The sequence below is a fragment of the Chiloscyllium plagiosum genome, unplaced genomic scaffold, assembly GCF_037043375.1.
Source record: "Chiloscyllium plagiosum isolate Xiang-an unplaced genomic scaffold, Cpla_swu_hap1 HiC_scaffold_8, whole genome shotgun sequence".
NCBI classification, from domain to species: Eukaryota; Metazoa; Chordata; class Chondrichthyes; order Orectolobiformes; family Hemiscylliidae; genus Chiloscyllium; species Chiloscyllium plagiosum.
Genome location: NW_028270146.1, coordinates 51807415 through 51829911, shown reverse-complemented (window position 1 = coordinate 51829911; position 22497 = coordinate 51807415). Strand labels below are relative to the sequence as shown.

The following is a 22497-nucleotide window of genomic DNA, read 5'->3' as shown; positions in this document are numbered from 1 at the left end:
TATATAGCATGATTAGAGACAGGTTTGGAAAGTTATTTGACCTTTCTTTTTTGAAGACGGCATAGAGCACAGGACAACGCAAAAGAGAAAGGCAGAGAAAATAAAAGATATCCTTTCATTTCAATCCATCTTGGTTTAGACCAATTCCAAATGAAAAGTAAATGCTAGTCACCAGCTACTGATAAATAAGCTATTTGACGAATCTGCCAGAACAACTCACAGCTCATTACGTAGTCATAGCCCTGCTCTTGACATGCAACAGCATTTCAATAGGATTTGACAACCTCTGCCACCAAATTTGGAAAATAGGGCTAGCAGGGGAAGACATCACTTGTTACCCAAGAGGCATACCATGCTAAAATGAATAAATATAACATCTAATTTATTATTGCTCAGAGAAAATGCTGCTTTCCCTATTTAATCATTGTGGGAGCACCATTACTATGAGGACTGCAGCAGTTCAAGAACGCAACCCACCAGGAACTGAGCAGAAACAATAGTTCTGATATTTCTACCACTGTTCACATTCAGCAAACAAGCAAAAACATTATTAAAGTTATCTGCAAATGCTAACCAGTCCCCTTCAGTTTGCAACAATCTAAATCCACTTCCTGAATAGGGATAATGCAAAGTCACCATAATCTCAGAGGACAGTAGAGCTGCTCTGTCATTACACAGTGATCACTGGTGGTGCATTTAACCCGAGGTCACCATGCCTCATCTGAAGGGTACAATTGAGAAGGTGGGACCGTCATGATGACTTCAGCCAGTACCAGAATTGAACCCATGCTGTTAGTGTCACTCTGTATTACAAACCAGCTATCCAGCCAAGTGAACTAACTGAACACCAGCACAATGACTGTTGATGGGATTGCTCAGACAGCAGCACCACGCAAAAATAGATTGGGTAATATTCCTCATTGATCATGTCACGAAAGTGAAACATCAAGCTTCAAAACATCAGAATTCATGACAAATTCTCATATATAAATGCTTTCACTTGTAATTCCAAAGCATGAAGCGGGATAACCATGACTAACATCGTTACATTGGCAAAAAGATACTATAACGTGTTTCACACTGGAATATTTCATTAAATCACAAAATTTTTTTTAAACGTGTTCAAAGGAATTTACATTCCTTACCTGGTCTATCATTTTACGAGCTTCTTCCACCTCTTTGTCCTGCGTTTCTGTTTCAATGGTGTATGTACCTGTATCACTCAGACTATCTTGGTCACCCTGTTTGGAGGCTGGTTTTGTTGAAGTTGTCGATGATGAAACTTGTGGTAGTGATGTCGCTGGTATAGAGGGTGCCACTGTCACTTGTGCAATTGTCACAGGGATACAGTCTGGAGATTTGTCTACAACTGTAAAACCTTTTGTAGTTTCTTTCAACAGCTCTGCAGCAAACTCTTGGCTAAGCTTACTCTTTCGGCCCACACTCCCAAAACTTCGAAGTAAACCTTTGGAGCTCGAAGTCGCAGAGGTACTTAATCGCTCTTCTGTCTTTTCTCTCTTTAGTGAATTAGACCTCTGGGGAGTTGATGGACTGGCAGTAGTCTTTGTCGATTGGACCAGAGATTGGGCCTGTTGTACTGACCCTTTTTCACATGCAGAAGTACCTTTGCGTTTTTCTAGTTTAGTGCGAAGAGCAATATAAGAATCAGTCTGCATGGCATTTGCATTTTGAGTGAAAGAATGTGCTCTACGTTTGCGAGGATTATCATCAAAGAATTCAATAACAAAAGCTTGTTGACCAATTGGCATTTCTTGCCCCTCATGCTGGAGCTGACATAGCTTAGAGGTTTCTTTACTGTAAATTTGGAATTGCTCTGGCTGTGATTCCAGAGGAGAGTCCTTTTCTTTCTGCTGCTTCGATGCAACTTGATCTTCTGAATCACTCTGTGTACCATCTTCATGTCTACAACCTTATAATGATACAGAAAAATAATTTTCTTCTAGTTGATAAAATGCTGTTTTAATAGATTCAAATATTGTCATGACAGAAGGGAGATTCTCAGATCATAATAAATCAGTTATATCTGATAAAATATCTTGAATAAAGTAAACCATAAGTTACAAAAATGACTTGCAGAAATACATGACAGCAAAAAAAAAGGCCAATCCTGCATACACATTTACCTTACTGTAGATGAAAGCCCAAAGATGAAAAGGTTACATAAATTGGTATGTTGATGAGAAACTAACCTTTGAAAGAATATTGCTACCACTTTTGTGAATGCTGCCTTTACAATGAATTACTCTTCTCTTCATTCCTTACAAAATAGACATGGAGCTTCCACAAGATTTCTGCCCAGAAAGGACCAGAATCTGGCAAGGACAAAATTAACCAGTACAAAAGCTCATTGAATTGTATACTCTGATTTGCTCGTTTAAACACTTCAGGTTGGAGTTCTGGTGACTTTTTAAGAAGTTTTGCAAATCCCCTCATAACATGCACAAAACTGATCATGTCTTCAAGTCGGAGTTTCTCCTAATCAGGGTTGATCATGACTTTATGGAGAAAGCTTCAGGCACCATAGACCATGAATCAAATTTCTAATTCAACTTGCCATCATTTTTACTTGAACTTCAGAGTAGTGAGTAGATTGAGTTGATCAAATTAATTTGTCGATTGATCTGCCCCTGTTACACAAGACCAACAGTCAACTGAAGTCATACAAGTGCATTCTACTTTAGTACAGTAAGCTATGTCATTGAAGACTGTAATGACCGAAAGCCAATTGAAGTTAATGAAAAAGTAAATGAGACTGTTGCAGAATGTCTAATTGCCGTGGAATTTGCACCTCCCCCCCCCCCCCTTTGTTTCCCTGGAAAAAGTTCAGATGGATTGATTTTGTTTACTTGTTCTAAGTTATGAGATTTGAGCTTATGCACATGATCTTGCACAGAACATGAGCATAATTCCATCCTGTCAAAACTAGTATGGTCCAGCACAGCTTGCAACCCAAACAGAAATCTACACCTTGTGTGGTAGCAATTTAAAAAGAGACCAAATTAATTCTGACCTGATTTTGGTAAACTGCACACAGATAGTTAAACCTAATTAACACTGACATCCTTATACCCAATTAGTCATTAGCCACTGCACTGTTGTCGAGGTGACAATCAATAGAGATGGACAGATATAGCTTTTCAACTCATTAACTCAACATCATCTGACCTAATTGGCTGAAGCAGAGCATCATTTACAGAAATGTTGTGGCTTGAAACAGCTCTTCTTATGAGAGTGCATATTTCTCAGACATCTGTGGTGAATCTGGTCAATAAAAAGCAGTGGAGAAAGCGAGGACTGCAGATGCTGGAGATCAGAGCTGAAACTGTGTTGCTGGAAAAGCGCAGGTCAGGCAGCATCCAAGGAACAGGAGAATCGACGTTTCGGGCATAAGCCCTTCTTCAAGAATGAGGAAAGTGTGTCCAGCAGGCTAAGATAAAAGGTAGGGAGGAGGGACTTGGGGGAGGGACATTGGAAATGCGATAGGTGGAAGGAAGTCAAGGTGAGGTTGATAGGCCGGAGTGGGGTGGGGGCGGAGAGATCAGGAAGAAGATTGCAGGTTAGGAAGGCGGTGCTTGGACTCGCCAAACCATAGCAACATGACGGTTGACAATAGACAATAGGTGCAGGAATAGGCCATTCTGCCCTTCGAGCCTGCACCGCCATTCAATATGATCATGGCTGATCATTCCTAATCAGTATCCTCTTCCTGCCTTATCTCCATAACCCTTGATTCCACTATCTTTGCGAGCTCTATCCAACTCTTTCTTAAATGAATCCAGAGACTGGGCCTCCACTGTCCTCTGGGGCAGAGCATTCCACACACCCACCACTCTCTGGGTGAAGAAGTTTCTCCTCATCTCTGTCCTAAATGGTCTACCCCGTATTTTTAAGCTGTGTCCTCTGGTTCGGCACTCACCCATCAGCGGAAACATGTTTCCTGCTGCCAGAGTGTCCAATCCTTTCATAATCTGAAATGTCTCAATCAGATCCCCTCTCAGTCTTCTAAACTCAAGGGTATACAAGCCCAGTCGCTTCAGTCTTTCCATGTAGGTAATCCCGCCATTCCAGGAATTGACCTCGTGAACCTATGCTGCACTCCCTCAAGCCAGAATGTCTTTCCTCAAATTTGGAGACCAGAACTGCACACAGTACTCCAGGTGTTGTCTCACCAGGGCCCTATACAGCTGCAGAAGCACCTCTTTGCTTCTATACTCAATTCCTCTTGTTATGAAGGCCAGCATGCTATTAGCCTTCTTCACTACCTGCTGTACCTGCATGCTTGCCTTCATTGACTGGTGTACAAGAACACCCAGATCTCTCTGTACTGCCCCTTTACCTAAATTGATTCCATTGAGGTAGTAATCTGCCTTCCTGGTCTTGCCACCAAAGTGGATAACCATACATTTATCCACATTAAACTGCACCTGCCATGCATCTGCCCACTCACCTAACTTGTCCAGGTCACCCTGTAATCTCCTAACATCCTCATCACATTTCACCCTGCCACCCAGCTTTGTATCATCAGGAAATTTGCTAATGTTATTGCTGATACCATTTTCTATATCATTAACATATATTGTAAAATGCTGCGGTCCCAGCACGGATCCCTGCGGTACCCCACTGGTCACTGCCTGCCATTCCGAAATGGAGCCGTTTATCACTACCCTTTGTTTCCTATCAGCCAACCAATTTTCAATCCAATCTAGTACTTTGCCCCCAATACCATGCGCCCTAATTTTGCTCACTAACCTCCTATGTGGGACTTTATCAAAAGCTTTCTGAAAGTCCAGGTACACTACATCTACTGGATCTCCCTCGTCCAACTTCACAGTTACATCCTCAAAAAATTCCAGAAGATTAGTCAAGCATAACTACCCCTTCATAAATCCATGCTGACTGTGTCCTATTCTGTTACTACTATGCAGATGTGCCGTAATTTCATCCTTTATAATAGACTCCAGCATCTTTCCCACCACTGAGGTCAGACTAACTGGTCTATAAATTCCTGCTTTCTCTCTCCCACCTTTCTTAAAAAGTGGTATAACATTAGCCACCCTCCAATCCTCAGGAACCGACCCCGAATCTATCGAACTATGGAAAATAATCACCCACGCATCCACGATTTCCCGAGCCACCTCCTTCAGTACCCTGGGATGTAGACCATCAGGCCCCAGAGACTTATCAACCTTCAGACCTAACAGTCTCTCCAAAACCAAATCCTGGCAAATATAAATTCCCTTAAGTTCAGGTCCTTCAGCCACTGTTACCTCAGGGAGATTGCTTGTGTCTTCCCCAGTGAACACAGATCTGAAGTACCCATTTAATTCTTCTGCCATTTCTTTGCTCCACATAATATATTCCCCTGTTTCTGTCTTCAAGGGCCCAATTTTAGTCCTAACCATTTTTTTGCCTTGCACATACCTAAAAAAGCTTTTACTATCCTCCTTTATATTATTGGCCAGTTTACCTTCGTACCTCATTTGTCCTCTGCGTAATTCCTTCTTAGTAATCCTCTGTTGCTCTTTAAAAGCTTCCCTGTCCTCAGTTTTCCCACTTATCTTAGCTATGTTATACTTTTTCTCTTTTAACTTTATATGTTTCTTTACTTCCCTCGTCAGCCACGGCGACCCATGCCTCCTCCTGGGATCTTTCTTCCTTTTAGGAATGAACTGATCCTGCAACTTCTGCATTATACACAGAAATATCCGCCATTGTTCCTCCACGGTCATCCCTGCTAAGGTATTGCACCATTGAACTTTGGCCAGCTCCTCCCTCATAGCTCCATAGTTCCCTTTATTCAATAGAAGTACTGTCACTTCCGACTGTACCCTCTCCCTCTCAAATTACAGATTGAAGCTTAATGTATTATGGTCACTACTTCCCAATGGCTCCCTCACTTCGAGGTCTCTGACCAATTCTGGTTCGTTACACAATACCAGATCCAGAATTGCCTTCTCCCTGGTCGGCTCCAGCACCAGCTGCTCTAAGAATCCATCTCTGAGGCACTCCACAAAGTCTCTTTCTTGAGGTCCAATACCATCCTGATTCTCCCAGTCTACCTGCATATTAAAATCTCCCATAACAACTGTAGTGACATCTTTGCGACAGGCCAATTTCAGCTCCTGATTCAACTTACATCCGACATCCAGACTACTGTTTGGGGGCCTGTAGATGACTCCCAAGAGGGTCTTTTTACCCTTAGTATTTCGCAGCTCTATCCACACTGACTCTACATCCCCTGATTCTAGGTCCCCTCGCGCAAGGGACTGAATATCCTCCCTTACCAACAATGCCACCCCACCCCCTCTGCCCATCAGTCTGTCCTTACGATAGCACATGTATCCTTGAATATTCATTTCCCAGACCCTGTCCACTTGAAGCCACGTCTCAGTTATCCCCACAATATCGTATCTGCCAATTTCCAAAAGAGCCTCAAGCTCATCCATCTTATGTCTAATGCTTCGTGCATTCATGTCTAGTATTTTTAATTTGTTACTGCTCTCACCCTTCCCATCAACCCCTATTTCACTCAACCTTACATCATGATCCCTTTCCGAGTTTTCTGCCTCATTAATACAGTTGTCTTTCTCGACTTCTCTTGTTCTAACTTTCCCTTCAATTTCCTTTTTAAACATCCAGTTTGTCCCCTCCCCCCCCCGCTACTTAGTTTAAATGTAGCTGTGTTGCAGTAGAAAACCTGCCTACCAGAATGCTGGTCCCTAACCTATTAAGGTGCAAACAGTCTCTCTTGTAGAATTTATGCTTACCACAAAATATACCCCAGTGATCCAAGAACTTAAATCCTTGCTTCCTGTACCCGTTCCCCAACCACACGTTCAAGTCCATTATCTCCCTGTTTCTGGCCACACCAGCCCGAGGAACTGAAAGCAAACTGGAGATAACCACCTTGGACGTCCTGCTTTTCAGCCTTCTTCCTAGTTTTCCGAAGTCCCGCTGTAGTATGTTCCTCCTCTTCTTCCCGACATCATTTGTGCCGACATGTACCACCACCTCTGGCTCTTTACCCTCGTCCTTGAGAATTTCCTGCACTCTGTCCACAATGTCTTTCACCCTGGCACCAGGAAGGCAACACACCATCCTTAAATCCCGTCTGCTGCCACAAAAACCCCGATCAGTTTCTCTCACGATGGAGTCCCCTATTACCACGGCTCTGTGCGATGTCCGACTCTTCTGCTCTGCCTCTGCGCCAACTTTTGATTGACAGACCTGGCCGCCTTGCGAACTGGCAGTGTCATCAGTCTCTACTGTTTCCAAAAGCTTCAACTTGTTCCTGACAGGTACTTCTCCCGGGGTCTCTTGCACCTGTCTCCTCTCTGCCTTCCTCATCGTCTGCTCTCTTCTGGAGGAAGAACGCCTCATCTTCCGCCTGGGAACCCTCCAACCACAAGGGATGAACTCAGATTTCTCCAGTTTCCTCATTTCCCCTCCCCCCACCTTGTCTCAGTCAAATCCCTCGAACTCAGCACCGCCTTCCTAACCTGCAATCTTCTTCCTGACCTCTCCGCCCCCACCCCACTCTAGCCTATCACCCTCATCTTGACCTCCTTCCACCTATTGCATTTCCAACGCCCCTCCCCCAACCTTTTATCTTAGCCTGCTGGACACACTTTCCTCATTCCTGAAGAAGGGCTTATGCCCGAAACGTCGATTCTCCTGTTCCTTGGATGCTGCCTGACCTGCTGCACTTTTCCAGCAACACATTTTCAGCAATGAAAAGCAGTGAACCCACTGAGTTGCCTTTGGTGAGAATGTGCAATTCAGCTGTAGTAAGTAAACAGACTTCAAAAATACCTTGTTAAAAGTGGAGTGAAGGTTTCTGGGAACTTAAAGTCAAGTTGACAAATAATATTGCTTCTTATGTTATTCATATTCGGTGATTGGCTTCAGTTGTAAATGTCTAACAATTAATTACACACCAAGAAAAACTACAAATTGTATTAAAAGCACTGAAGATTCAAATCTCTAAGTTAGTAATAACCTACACTTACATGTCACAATGCTGTGACCCAAGAATACATATTTACTTAGCTTCAACTGTAGCTGTTACAATTTACTTCTATTCAACTTTACAGAGTGTAAATTTTGCACATTCTCAGCTTTGAAACTTCATGAATGTATGTTCTGAAGAAGGGTCATTGGACCTGAAACATTTAATTCTGCCTTCTCTCCACAGATCTGCTGAGTTTTTCAAGCAATTTCTGTTTTTGTTTCAACAATAGGTTTCCTTCTTGAGCCACGTTCTTTGCAAATGTGTAATTAGTGACAGCAGCTAAGCATCCCTGACAAACTAAGCTTTGGCAAACAAATTCAACACTATTGGGTAACATTGAAAGAAAAAGATGTAGCAGGTTTCCCTATAAATCAACAAAATTACCTCAATATAACTCAGAGGTCAAATGTCTAGTGATTCTCCTGAACATTCAATGGAAATTTTGTAAGAATAAAAATCTGCACAAACTATGCAAACAACCACAATATCTCAGAGAATTCTGTCAATTCTCTGCTAAAGTTACAGCAGAGAACTGGGAGAATATCTACATTCAAAGCAACAGTATGGTTACATTTTGATTTTAAAAAGTATGAATCATCTTAAAAACAAAAACCTAGGGCTCTTATAGCGCAGTGGTAGTCTTGCAGAGTTACAAGGAGACCAGATTTAGGTCACACCTGCTTCAGAGATATGTAAATGGCATCTCTGATTAAGATACCTGAAAACAAACATCCTTTTGGTATGCAAAGGTGTTTTTTTGAATGCAAATATGTATTTCAAACTCTTATGAGAATCAACATGAGAAAAGATATAAAATACCTTTCAAAGTCTTTATGTGAATCTGATGATCACTCTTGGTGCTGTATTCATCCCTTTGAGCGTGTCTTTTCAGCATGAGGCTTGGATCATTCTGAACCAACCAGTCAACTACTTTATTCTCTGCTGACAGTACATCCCCTTGCACAGGTACTTTCTCTACCTGTTGTAACTTTCTTTGCCTTGATGGAAATTTGGTCACATGATCCTTTATTTTCATTTTGCCTGGGGTACAGTCATCAAATTCAATTGTGAAAGAAGCATGACTTTGAACTCGTGGGGACTGGATTGTGTCCGTATCCTTTGTTGGAATTTCATGAACCTCACAGTCTGGAGACTTGGATGGCTGTTGAAATTCTTTTGTTGGAATTTCAAAATAGCTGGGCTCTCTTCGAAACGAATAAACAGATTTTTCTCCAAAGTCTTTATAATCTGAAATGTTCCCATTGATTTCCTGGTCACTTTTTGGCACATCCTTGGAATTATCTACAGGACAGAATAAATAAATATCAATTAATTTCTCACATAGCAAAGATTTTCATTGATCATAAAATCTCTACAGTGTGGAAGCAGGCCATTCAGCCTATCGAATCACGTTGACCCTCCAAAGAGCATCCCACCCAGACTCACCCACCTATCCTTGTAACTCTATTTCCCATGGTTAGTCCAACTAGCCTACACATCCCCAGACACTATGGGCAATTTAGCCTGACCAATCCACTTAACCTGCACATCTTTGGACTGGAGGAGGAAACCGGAACACCCAGATGAAACCCAAGCAGACAAGAGAACGCACAATGTGCAAACTCCACACAGACGGTCGCCTGTGTTGATGGAATCAAACCCACGCCCCTGAAACTGAGAGGCCCCTATGCCATATTGATTTAAAAATTAATGCTGCCTATCTCTCACCCTCTGTACGGGACCTACTTTCTGGACTTTACTCCTCCAATCCCTTTGATACTGCTTACTAATACTACTGTTGTTGGTGTACAAACTTCTAAAAGATGACCCCATTGTTTGTCTCTCCATAGATGCTGTCAGATCTGCTGAGTTTAACCAGCATTTTCTGTTTTTACATGTCTTTCAAGTACTATGCTTTTTGCATTAATTATGTCAAAATGCTTTGCAGGGGCATCAAAGAAAACAGTTATTAGCTGAGGCACGAAAAACTCGGTCACAGGAGGAGGAAGTGGTAAGTAGAGAGGTTTGGGGAATTGAGGTTTACACAGGGTTGAGGATAAGAGGTCAACATAAAGAGCAACAGAACAATCAAGTCCTAAGCTTAAAAAAAACATAGGATCTGACTCAAAAACTCCAAGAGCAACAGAGAGTTGGACATTAAGCATGTCCAATGGTTATGAAATGAACTGACATGCAATGTCAATTAGTGTAGTGATCTGCATAGGTTATATTTAACATTTGTTTCATTTATTTGAATCAGGGCTCATTTAAAAGGAAAATTATTGATGATTACATTGTCAGCTCGACTGTGTTTATCACACTGTGATGTGTATAATATGTTCAGCATTCACCTTTGTACCCAACAGGGCGTGTTTGTCATTGGATTGTTTTTAACTGGCTGATCACATGCAATTATTCCCAAAGGAAGTGACACCAGGAAGTTAAAGCAGTTTAACTTTCACTTCTAATTTATACTTTCAGTGGGGGGAGAAAAATAAACAATGACGACTGAATTTAAGTAGAAATTAAAATATCAATATAAATTAACATTTAAGATTTTTTTTAAAAGTACCTGAAATTATCATAATGTAGAAATTTGATGTTCCACATATATAAAATTAGCTTTTCAGGGTTAGCGAGTTGTTCACAAGTGATCTGAACTAGTATACCTTTGAAGGTCCAGTCACATCTCATTAAAATGACCCGCTTTCACAATTTTTAAAACAAAACTAACAATAGAAGGGTTGAAACTCTCATCAATTCATAGATCTCCCTCTAATTGTCTCAAAACACACCCCCTGGGGAATTGTGGAATCATCAACAATAACTTTTGTATTTCCAAAATTATTCTATATGTGTGCACAGTCCCAAAGTTGTCAGTTTCAGTGGAATAGTAACAGCAAACTAACGCACACTGCAGGTCATTTTACTTATAACTGAACTACAAGTAAAATTACAGAATAAGTCAATCCAGTTGGTCCACACAAGCCCTTGTGTTTGACATGAGCCTCCTGCTAACTCATATTCACCTAACTCTATCAAATATCCTTCTACTGATTTCTTTCTTGTGTCTATCTAGCTTAAAATCTTCGAGGAGAAAGTGAGGTCTGCAGATGCTGGAGATCAGAGCTCAAAATGTGTTGCTGGAACAGCGCAGCAGGGCAGACAGCATCCAGGGAACAGGAGAATCGACGTTTCGGGCATAAGCCCTTCTTCAGGAATGAGGAAGGTGTGCCAAGCAGGCTAAGCTAAAAGGTAGGGAGGAGGGACTTGGGGGAGGGGCGTTGGAAATGTGATAGGTGGAAGGAGATTAAGGTGAGGGTGATAAGGTGAGGGTGATAAGGTGAGGGTGATAAGGTGAGGGTGATAAGGTGAGGGTGATAAGGTGAGGGCGATAAGGTGAGGGCGATAAGGTGAGGGCGATAAGGTGAGGGCGATAAGGTGAGGGCGATAAGGTGAGGGCGATAAGGTGAGGGCGATAAGGTGAGGGCGATAAGGTGAGGGCGATAAGGTGAGGGCGATAAGGTGAGGGCGATAAGGTGAGGGCGATAAGGTGAGGGCGATAAGGTGAGGGCGATAAGGTGAGGGCGATAAGGTGAGGGCGATAAGGTGAGGGCGATAAGGTGAGGGCGATAAGGTGAGGGCGATAAGGTGAGGGCGATAAGGTGAGGGCGATAAGGTGAGGGCGATAAGGTGAGGGCGATAAGGTGAGGGTGATAAGGTGAGGGTGATAGGCCGGAGTGGGGGTGGGGGTGGAGAGGTCAGGAAGAAGATTGCAGGTTAGGAAGGTGGTGCTGAGTTCGAGGGTTGGGACTGAGACAAGGTGGGGGGAGGGGAAATGAGGAAACTGGAGAAATCTGAGTTCATCCCTTGTGGTTGGAGGGTTCCTAGGCGGAAGATGAGGCGTTCTTCCTCCAGCCGTCGTGTTGCTATGGTCTGGCGATGGAGGAGTCCAAGGACCTGCATGTCCTTGGTGGAGTGGAAGGGGGAGTTGAAGTGTTGAGCCACGGGGTGGTTGGGTTGGTTGTTGGCATTCCTGAAGAAGGGCTTAGGCCCGAAACGTCGATTCTCCTGTTCTCTGGATGCTGCCTGACCTGCTGCGCTTTTCCAGCAACACATTTTCAGCTCTGATCTCCAGCATCTGCAGACCTCACTTTCTCCTGTTGGCTTACTCCACAATCTAACCATTCCTCAATTAAATTTCTCTTAACTTTCCCATTGAATTTATTGGGGACTGCCTTAGATAAATGAGCCTTAGTTTTGGTCCAATCCCATAAACAAAGAGAAAATAGCCCTGCCTGTTTGGCTTTACCTGATAAGTATATCCCATCAGATCTGGTATGATATTTTCTGAATAATGTTTGCAGTATTTCTATACCTCTTTTATAAAATGAAGATTAGACGTGTGCATAGCACAGGAGTGTAATTTCAGAAGAATCCTATAGTTAGCACTGCTGTCTCATAGCGCCAGGGACCCGGGTTCAATTCCACCCTTGGACGACTGTCTATGTGGAGTTTGCACATTCCCCGTGTCTGCATAAAGTCCTCTGGGTGCTCTGGTTTCCTCCCATGATCCAGAATCGGTAATGCTAAATCCAGGGACATGCAGGCTGGGTGGATTAGCCATAGAAAATGCAGGGTTACAGGGATAGAGTAAAGAGTGTGTCTTGGTGGGACGGTCTTTGGCGGGTTGGTATGGACTCGATGACCAAATAGCCTGCTTCCACACGGTAGTGAGTCCATGATTTGATTGTGACACAAAGAGACAATCTCTCTATAGAGCAATGCAATCAGTACCACTCTCTCATCTTATCCCTGTGGCCCTCTGTTTATTTCAATTAAATGCCTATCCAATTTTATTTGAAAATCACTCATCCACATGCAAAGTACCCAAGTTGCATATCATTATCATATTCAAGCTCTTCCTCCCATCCACTGCCCAAAACTTGTAAAGACAGCACCAACTTTACATATGATCAGATCATCAGCAATAGTAGTGCTGAACATTCATTCAGGTGTACCAAGAGAATTTATTTTTGAAGAGATATATACAAACAGTACGACAATTAGTTATCTCAGTGTTTGATGCAAATTTTCCAATCGACGTAAAACAATTTAAACTCATGTCTACATTAGTATTATTAGCAATCCTCGACCGTGCTTTTTCAAAATACTTAGACACTTAAAGTTTCTGAAATTCCCCACTCTTGTAGGATTATTCTATTTAAAATGCTTGTCCAATAAAGGGAATTCCACATGTACATCCAATTGGTCATACGTCTATTGAAGACGTAACTAGGATATCAAATGTCAAGTATCAAAATGATATTTTAGCAACTTAAAATATTTTTGATACTATTAGCATGAAAGTGATTTTAAATATAATTTAAAATAGAAAATAACTTTCTTTTCATATTACAGCTAAAAAAAAGCAACAGTTTTCTAAGAAAAGTATATTCAGCTGACTGCCTCTTTTGCTTGAAAGAAAACCCACAAATAACTTCTAGCCCTAAAACCACTCAAATAACAGGAAACCACAACCACTCCAAACAAAACATTTTTAAACATACATTTTAAAAATAATCAACCAGAAATAAACACCCTATAAAAGTTTTTATACAAATTAGTGAAATTATAATGATTATTTTGCAAGGTGAAATTTAGTACTGCAGATGCTGGAGATTAGGTCGAGAGTGTGGTGCTGGAAAAGCACAGCAGGTCAGGCAGCATTCGAGGAGCAGGAAAATCAACGTTTTAGGCAAAAACCCTTCATCAGGAATTATTTTGCAAGCCTCATCAACCAATCAAAAATTAATTTTCAGTACATTTGTTTAAAAACAATGTTCCCATTAAAAAAAATATAGATTGCACACCTAAAGTTTTTATTAGAAGAATAATAAAGTGTATCCATTAAACTCCCTCAAAATGATATAATTAACTACATGCACTTTAGATTTGTATATAGAAGACAAAGTGTTTGCTCAACATTAAAATGACAGTCATAATTCATTGTTTAGCAAGAATTGACTGACAATAATAAGTATGCATTTCAATGGGCTTAATGACCTCTCGATCCACAAAGACAATCAACAAACTGTCAGTAGGGTCTTATGTTAGAGTGATAGCTTCCCCAGCCTTCGGACAGGAGGTCCGATTCATGCCCCTCATCAGGATATACTGGCCATAGAGGTGTATTACAAAACATCCAAACAGTCTGATTTTTTTTTTAAAAACTGTCTATTAGGCAATGTCTACCTTGAATGGCATGTCTATACACACCATAAAGTCGAATTATTTTTGATGGATTAGAATAAAAGTCCACTGAGCTGCATGAAGATGTTTATCATTGGAAGAATTAAATTCAGACTCTCTCATTTTTGAGCACCTAGACCATAGGAAAATCCAAAAGGTGACAACATTGAAGGGATGGAGAGAGGTGCAGGGAAAGGAGGAGATGCCTTGTGTAGAAATCATGATAAGCTGTTAGAAATGAATGGTCAAAGAAATTCAATGTGGTGCATTTAAATTTATACAATTCTGCATAGTAAATCTGTGAAGATCATCTTCAGCTTTGGAAACCAGATCAAATCTAAACTTCCATACAGTTTGCAAAACTAGGAACTTTGTTCATTGGTGGCAGTCATCTCTGAAGCAGAATTTATGGGTTAACGTTTTATTCTGAAATTGAACAAATAATCTAGGATAATGTTCCATCCTCAGTTTTGATCCAAGGATGTTAAAGGAGGGGAGCATATTGCACATGCCCTAACTATAATCTTTCAGAATTGCCTCCATACATGAGTTGTCCCTCCGAACACTGTCACTCTACTTTTCAAAAAAGAGCAAAAGAGAAAAACAAGGAAGTTACAAACCAGTTAGCCTAATGTCTGCGGTGGTGAAATCGTTGGTGTCAACATCAAGAATGGGGTAAGTGAGTGCCTTTAAAAACTTTCAGTTGATCAGGGAGAACCAGATGGATTCATGACAGATCAATCATGCCTGAAAAACCTAATGGAACTTTAGAGAAGTGACTAAGCTGGTTGACAGGGGAATGTTTATGGATATTACGTATGTGGATTTCCAGAAAGCATTTGAGAAAGTCCCACAAGAGACCCTTAACTAATGGAAAAACCCACAGAATTGCAAGCAAATTACTGACAATGGCCTGAAAATTGATTGGGTGGTAGGTGACAGAAAATAGGGATAATGGGTACATACTCAAATTGGCAGGATGCAGTGGTGGTGCCGCACAAGGATCGGTGTTCAGGCCTCAACTATTAACAACTTGAAAATTGGCATAGAAAGTCAAACAGCCAAATTTGCTGATGACTCAAAGTTAAGCAGAATTGTTGACAGTACAGACAATAGCATAAAATTGCAAAGGAACATTGATATATCAACTGAATGGGTAGAACTGTAACATATGGAGTTCAACGTGAGCAAGAGTGAGGGTATCTATTTTGAAAATAGGATAGATGTGGATACTTTCTACATGGTATGAAGTTAAATACATTAGATAGAACAGTACAGGCCCTCTGGCCCTCGATGTTGCACTGACCTGTGGAACCAATCTGAAGCTCATCTAACCTACACTTATCCATTTTCCTCCATATGTTCAAAACTATAGCGAGGTCAGGGCATAGATAGTTAAAATGCCATGAATAGGTGCAAAAAATAATGAATGTGGCTAATGGGATGCTGGCCTCTTATTAACAGACAGGAGTACAAGGATGCAGAAGTAAAACTGCAGCTGTACAAAACCCTGGTTCGACCCCTCTTGGAGTACTGCGCAGATCTAAGCACCACACTGCAGGAAGGATATACACCTTGGAGAGAATACAATATAGATTTACAAAAATGATATCTGGATTTCAGGAGTCAGGTTATGAGGAGAGAATATACAAATTATGTCTGTTTTCTCAAAAATCTATAACGTTAAAGGATGATCTGAAGAGAATCATCAAGATATTAATAGGAAAAGACAAGGTAGATAAAGATAAATTATTCCCACTGGTTGGAGATTCTACAACTAGGGTGACTGATCTAAACTTTAGGGCCAGACCATTCAAGAGACTTATTAGGAAGCACTTCTACACACAAAGGATAATGGAGGTTTCGAATTCTCTTCAATAAATGGCAGCTGATGCCAGATTAATCCCTAATTTTAAATCTGATGCATATAACCTTTCATTAAGTAAAGGTATTAAGGGATATGGGCTAAAGGCAGATATTTGGAGTAAAGCTACAGTTCAATCACGATCTTATTGAATGGTGGAACAGACGTGAGGGGCTGAATGACCTACTCCTGATCTTATGTCCAACTCTTGTACTAATGTCAATGCTACCAGAGTTACTGTACTTTGGACAAGCATTTTTCATGTGATGAATGCAAATGATTTAATGGCACAAATGAAAGCTGAGTAGTATGTTGTCTAAGTATCTGGTCAGCAAGACTTTTGACCATCAAAAATACATCTGGCCATTCATTTCCATTCAGTTATTTTTGGTGTGTACAAACTAAATGCTATGCTTGTCACAGTGACAGTTACACCACTCTATTGATTAAGTCCATGAATGCTGCAATGTTAGTTATCCACAGCTATCAGGTCGAGTTCCTTTGGAGGCGAAGATATTAAAAAAACTAAACAAAATCTAACTAAGTTTCTAAATCATGTATTCAGTATACACTGTACAATTGATCTCAAGTAGAAATGTTTACCAGATTTGAACACTGCACATGTTTATATAAGTACAGAGGGTGATGGCCAAACTCTGTTTAATGTACACAAGTTTACCCATTAACTGAAAAGGATGTTATTCAAGGGCAATCTTTAGAATGGAAAGTCAAAGAGATGGTGCTATAGCATTCAAAATTTTGCATGCAGTATCCTCGGCTTTATTAATACAGGCATAGAGTTCAAGAGCAAGGAGGTTATGCTGTGCTGGTACAAGACAAGTGCTGTGTCAGCTCAAGTAATGCATCCAGTTCTGGGCATCGCTCCAAACTTTAGGAGGTTTGCCAAGGCATGTGAGAGTGTGCTGAAAGGATTTAGGTGAACCGTTTCAAGAATGAAGAACTTCAGTTATGAAGGTAGCTTGGAAACGTTCAGACTGTTTTTCTGGAAGAGAGAAGGCCTAGAGGTAATTTGATACAGGTAGTCAAAGTCATGAGGTGGCTAGCCTGGACAGAGTGAATTTGGGGAAATCTGTGACCATTCATGACATTAAAAATCTCACAACATCAGGTTACAGTCCAACAGGTTTATAACCTGATGGACTATAACATGGTGTGTGATTTTTAACTTTGTCCATCCCAGTCCAACACCGGCACCTCCCAGTCGTGGCGTCCATTCATGAAAGAACTAAGAACAAGGCACAGGTTTAAAGAGCTCAGACAAAGAAACAAGGGCAAAATGAAGAAAACATTTTTCATGCAGGAGTGGTTAATGTCTGGAATGCTTGGCCTGACAATATGATGGAGGCTGTTTCAACCAAAGCATGCAAAAGAAAACTAGACTGTTACCTGAAAAGGAAGAATATACAAGATTAAGGGGGAGAAAAGTAACAGTCTGGAATTAAGTGAACTGCTCATTTGGAGACCAAGGCAGATAACAATGGGCCAAATGGCCTCATTCTGTGCTGTAACCATACAGTCATAGAAATGTACAGCACCGAAATAGACCTTCGGTCTAACTTGTCCATGCCGACAAGATATCCTAACCTAACCTAGTCCCATTTGCTAGCACTTGGCCCATATCCATCTAAACTCTTCCTATTCATATACCCATCCAGATGCCTTTTAAATGCTGACATTTTAGCAGCCTCCACCACTTCTTCTGGCAGCTCATTCCATACATGCACAACCCTCTGCTTGAAAAAACATTACGTGACTGAAGAAAAAATGTGCTTCTGTATGCTTCCAAATTCACCTACTAAATGTATAGCATTAATGTATGGGGATGGGGAGAGGAGAGAAGGTGAGGGGAAATGACATCTTTAGGAGCTAAGATAATACATGAAAAAGGGGGTATCTATTTATTTCTGTATACTGTCCAAAATACAGGGGGTAACAAACAATACTGTGATGAAAGATGCATAATCTATAGTATACTTTTGGATTTGAATTTCAAACTTAGAGACAGATGGCTTTAGATTGTTTTCTGAAGGTTTTTTTTTAAATCTCAAATTCATTTGACCTGTGACTAAAATACATGAGTTTCAAGAGAGCACTGTTGAGTGCCCGGGACAACTAGTGTAGTATTAATGGACAATAATACGTCGATACCATTGGATTTATGACAGGCAGCTTTTGTAAAACATTTCTTCATGGTATGTGAACTTTGCAGTCTGGCCAGCACTTATTGCCATTTTAACCGTGTGGTTTGCTAGTGCCATTTCAGAGGGCAATTAAGAATCAACCATATTGCTGTGGATTTAGTGTCACATGTAAGCCAGACCAGACAGGGCCAGTATATCTCCTTCCCTGAAGGACATCTGTGAACCAAGTGGTTTTTACAGCAATAACAGCAGCTATTAATGTGGTCAACATTGGGCAAGCCTTACATTCTAGGGTGTCATTGATTTAAACTTCACCATCTGCCTTGGTGAGATTTGAACCCATATCCATGGAATGTTTGGCCTGGGCTCTAGATTTCTAGTCCAATGACAATACCAGCACACTACCAGCTGCCCCAGAATAAACACATTGCAGTAATTAGCGTGGTCAGAACAAAAGGTTTCAGCTTTCAGTTTAGAAGAACCAAGATTGAATTCAGAAAGTAGAAATATTTATCTCAGCAGGAGAATCAAATCATTCCAGGGAACCAGTCACCTCAGCAGTAGTAGTTTCTAAACCGTGGAGCTTCCACACCAGGAGCATGTAAATAACAATCTTCAAGTTTTTAGAACTGAAAAGGTTTAGGTCCACATCAATGGACTCAAAGGAATCTTAAGACATGGTCTCAACATGTAACATAGAGTACAAAAGCAATGAGGTGATGTTGAATGCGTACAAAATACTTGTTAGAATGCACATGGGGTATTGTTTTCACTTGAACATGCCATATCAGAGGAAAGATGCCAACGTAGGGAGTGCAAGAACAATTTACAGAATAAGTCCAGAAATGAGAAATTTCTGTATTAAAGATAGATTGAAGAAACTGAAAATATTCTTCTTGGAGAATAGGCTGAGATGAGATCTAATTCAGATTTTCAAAATCATGACCAGGCTGGACAGAGTACATAGGGTGGAGCTGTTTCCTCTTGTAAAACAAAGAAGAATGAGAGGGCAGAGATTTATAGTGACATGCAAATGAAGTAAGCGCGATGAGAGAGAAAAAAATCTTGTTCACACAGCAGGTTGCTAGGGGATGAAATGTACTGCCTGGAGATATGATAGAGCCAGGTTCAACTGAGGCATTCAAAAGGGTATTGGATGGTTATGTGGATAGTTATCATGTGCAGGGACTTTGGGGCAAAAACAGGAGCTTGGCTTTAGATAATACAGTGAGGCAGGCACATTGTGCTGAATTGCTCCTTGGCACTATAATAGCTGTGATTATAATGTTGAGACAGGAATGATATTTCTCAATCAAGTCTCTGTAATGGATGGGATTGACAGAGGTAGAAACTCTGTTTTGATGCTTGTGCTAAGATCTTTTTAACTGTCTTCAATAAGTAACTTTGTTACAGAATAAATAAAGAAAACAAAGCTACTTGTTTAATTCCTGCAATTAGTAAATGTTGGTCAGCCATAAACATATTCACACTACGCTGTAAATGTTCGTTAACAACAGAACATAACCTTGTTACAGAAAACAAAGTTATGTTCTGTTGTTAACGAACATTTATAGCATAATGTGAATATGTTTCAGTGGCTGACCAATACATTTATTAATTGCAGAAATTAAACAGAAGATCTATTAAACCAAGTTTCATTCAGAGATCTGACTTATCCTGTATCATTATCAGTTGGGATCCTAATATACAAATCATAAGTCACTTGTGAGCTCAATGCTGCATGGAACCTAGTTGAAAAATGGTTAAAATTCTCCTGCTTGATAATTTTCTGATGCTGGTTCCCAGCAACAAGACTTTATCTGACTATTGCTTTCTTTCAGGAGGAGATTATATGGTGTTGACAGCTACTCATCTCTCAACAGATCTGGAATTCCTACTTCTGGCAGCACAGATAACAACAGTGTAAAGGGCCCACCTGTTAAAAGATTATGAAACAGAGAGAGAACCTTTGTGAGCAGGTGGGGGTAAGAAAAAGAATGAGATCTTTTACAGTACCACTTGGACTGGAATGAAGGAATTGCAGGAGGAGAACTCCAAATTGCACCTCTGAATTGATTGTGCTAAGACAGGAAGAAGACGACTTCTGTGAATTTACATGTAAGGGGCGGACTGAGCATTTCTCAGGTGAAACAAGCTGTTGAGTGTCTGAAGGTCCAAATAGTACTGTCTTCTTAAAACTTATTTTAAATTTAAAAAGTGAAAAAAAACATATTTGAAAACAGCCATAATAGGCCAGTCTACTTTTTAACATCCCTCATATAGCTCCTGTAACGATAATTAAGTGATGGCTCCTCTTCTGACACAAATTGATAACAAACTCAACATTTAGATCATGAACATTTCCTCAATAATCAGATGCAATTTTGTAGAGCTGAAGGTTACAAGTTTAATTTAACTTAATCTGAAAAGCTGTCAAGTACCATTGCTGGGATCTCCTGTTTTTTTGGGTTCATCACTTTCTCCTTTGTTATCCACGTCATCATCGCCCCACCATGATGGTTGGCCATATAGAGGAGTGGGTCTAAATGTGGCACTGTCTAAGGCAATAAAAGAACAAAAACACATAAGTAAAATGCACTAGTGTTGGCTAAGCAAGAAATCATTAGAGCTTAATCAAAATTAAGACTGAATAAATCTTTAACGTTTCCATTTGTTAAAGGTTAAACAGGATCTCTAACTAGATTTAAATTTGTCCTGTCTCTACATTCTGCCTACGTATCCAAAGTATAACATTTTGAATGTTTGAATTGATGTATATGAGTAAGCAATTGCTATTTTAGCTCAAAATTCACAAATGACAGCTAAACATATGACATCTCTTTATACTTCCCTCCTGCAATAGGCAAAGACTTATAAATTTAATCTCAAACAAAGCTGATAAAAGACACAAAATGCTTTGATTTGACAAGAATTAGTATCTAACCATCTGGTCACTGCCTCTGGGCTAATTTAGTTTTTAAGGAGTGTCAGATTGACATGCTAAAATAATGAAAGAAAAGGTAATTTGTACCAAAAACAGCATTTCACGACGCAAAGTTGGGTTAGTCTTGTGATGTGGATAAGATGCCTTCTTAGATGGACTACTGTGTTTGTGTTGCACATCTGTATACTGGCACAAAGTAGGATTATTATGCAAGAATGCGGACATAAAGCACCAGTTTTATAAACTCCCAGGCCTGTTTGCACAATCCAAATCAGTCTATCCAACTTCTAGTTTCCCAAATGTGCTAGTTATATGCTATAATATCAAATGATCAGTCTGCTATCCCAAAGAAAAAGGACCACAATTTTAATATGCAGCGTTACAATTTATGATGTAATTCAGGGACAAAGTTATAGAGGTCTTTCTTGATTTCCTGGAATCTGATGAATGTTACAAGTTCCATGGGATAATTTATATTCCAAAAGAGAGACAGTTGCAAAGAGTGAAAAGCTAATCAATACTTTCAAAACAGATACACCGAGCACAAGAGAAATAGGTTAGTATTTTTCTGAAACAGCTGATTTAACAATTTCTATGTCTGATAAAATTACTTAGAAATTTGGGCACATCTGCAAAGGAAATATCTGGGATTGTGCGTGTATGGAATAAACTGCCAGAGGAAGTGGTGGAGGCATTTACAGCATTCAAAAGCCATCCATATGGGTTTATGAATAGGAATTTAGAGGAATAAGGGCCAAATACTGGCAAATGGGAGTACATTAATTTAGGATATTGGTCAACATGTACTAGTTGGACTGAAGGGTGTGTTTCCATGTAGTACATCTCGATGACTCTCATAGTATTGCTAGTCATTTTCCAAAATGACATATAAAAACAAAAGGAACTGCAGATATTAGAAATATGACATCAAAGCATAAAATATTGGAAAATATTGGGTGCACAGCATCTGTATAGAGAAGGGTGAAGTTAATATTTCAGGTTCTGCAAAAATCAGTGTCAACTTGGGGGAAAAAACTGTAGGAAATTATCATTTCTGCAAATATGTTAGTGCAACCTATCCTTTATAAAACTGTTGTACTGAAAGGGATCCTGGTGAGCAAGTACTTTCTCAGATATAGAAAACTTCCTTGCCACAGAATTGTGGAGTCAGTTTATTGATATTTATTTTTCTACAAGGTACTAATATTATCTGGAGCAGAGTATTAGCATGGCCTAGTCAAAA

The 22497-nt window shown here is 40.3% G+C and overlaps 1 protein-coding gene across 8 annotated transcripts in view; it reads right to left on the bottom strand.

Annotated features, from left to right (window-relative positions):
* The window catches only part of LOC122553571 (centrosomal protein of 170 kDa protein B-like), a 106444-nt gene that overhangs the window by 54139 nt on the left and 29808 nt on the right, over nt 1-22497 (bottom strand). For all 8 annotated transcript variants that reach the window (XM_043697580.2, XM_043697585.2, XM_043697583.2 and 5 more), the window contains exons 7-9: nt 20752-20868; nt 8852-9334; nt 1146-1930 (exon numbers count right to left, since the gene is read on the bottom strand). In XM_043697580.2, coding sequence (XP_043553515.2) covers nt 1146-1930; nt 8852-9334; nt 20752-20868 — 1385 coding nt within the window. The remainder of the gene's footprint in view (nt 1-1145; nt 1931-8851; nt 9335-20751; nt 20869-22497) is intronic.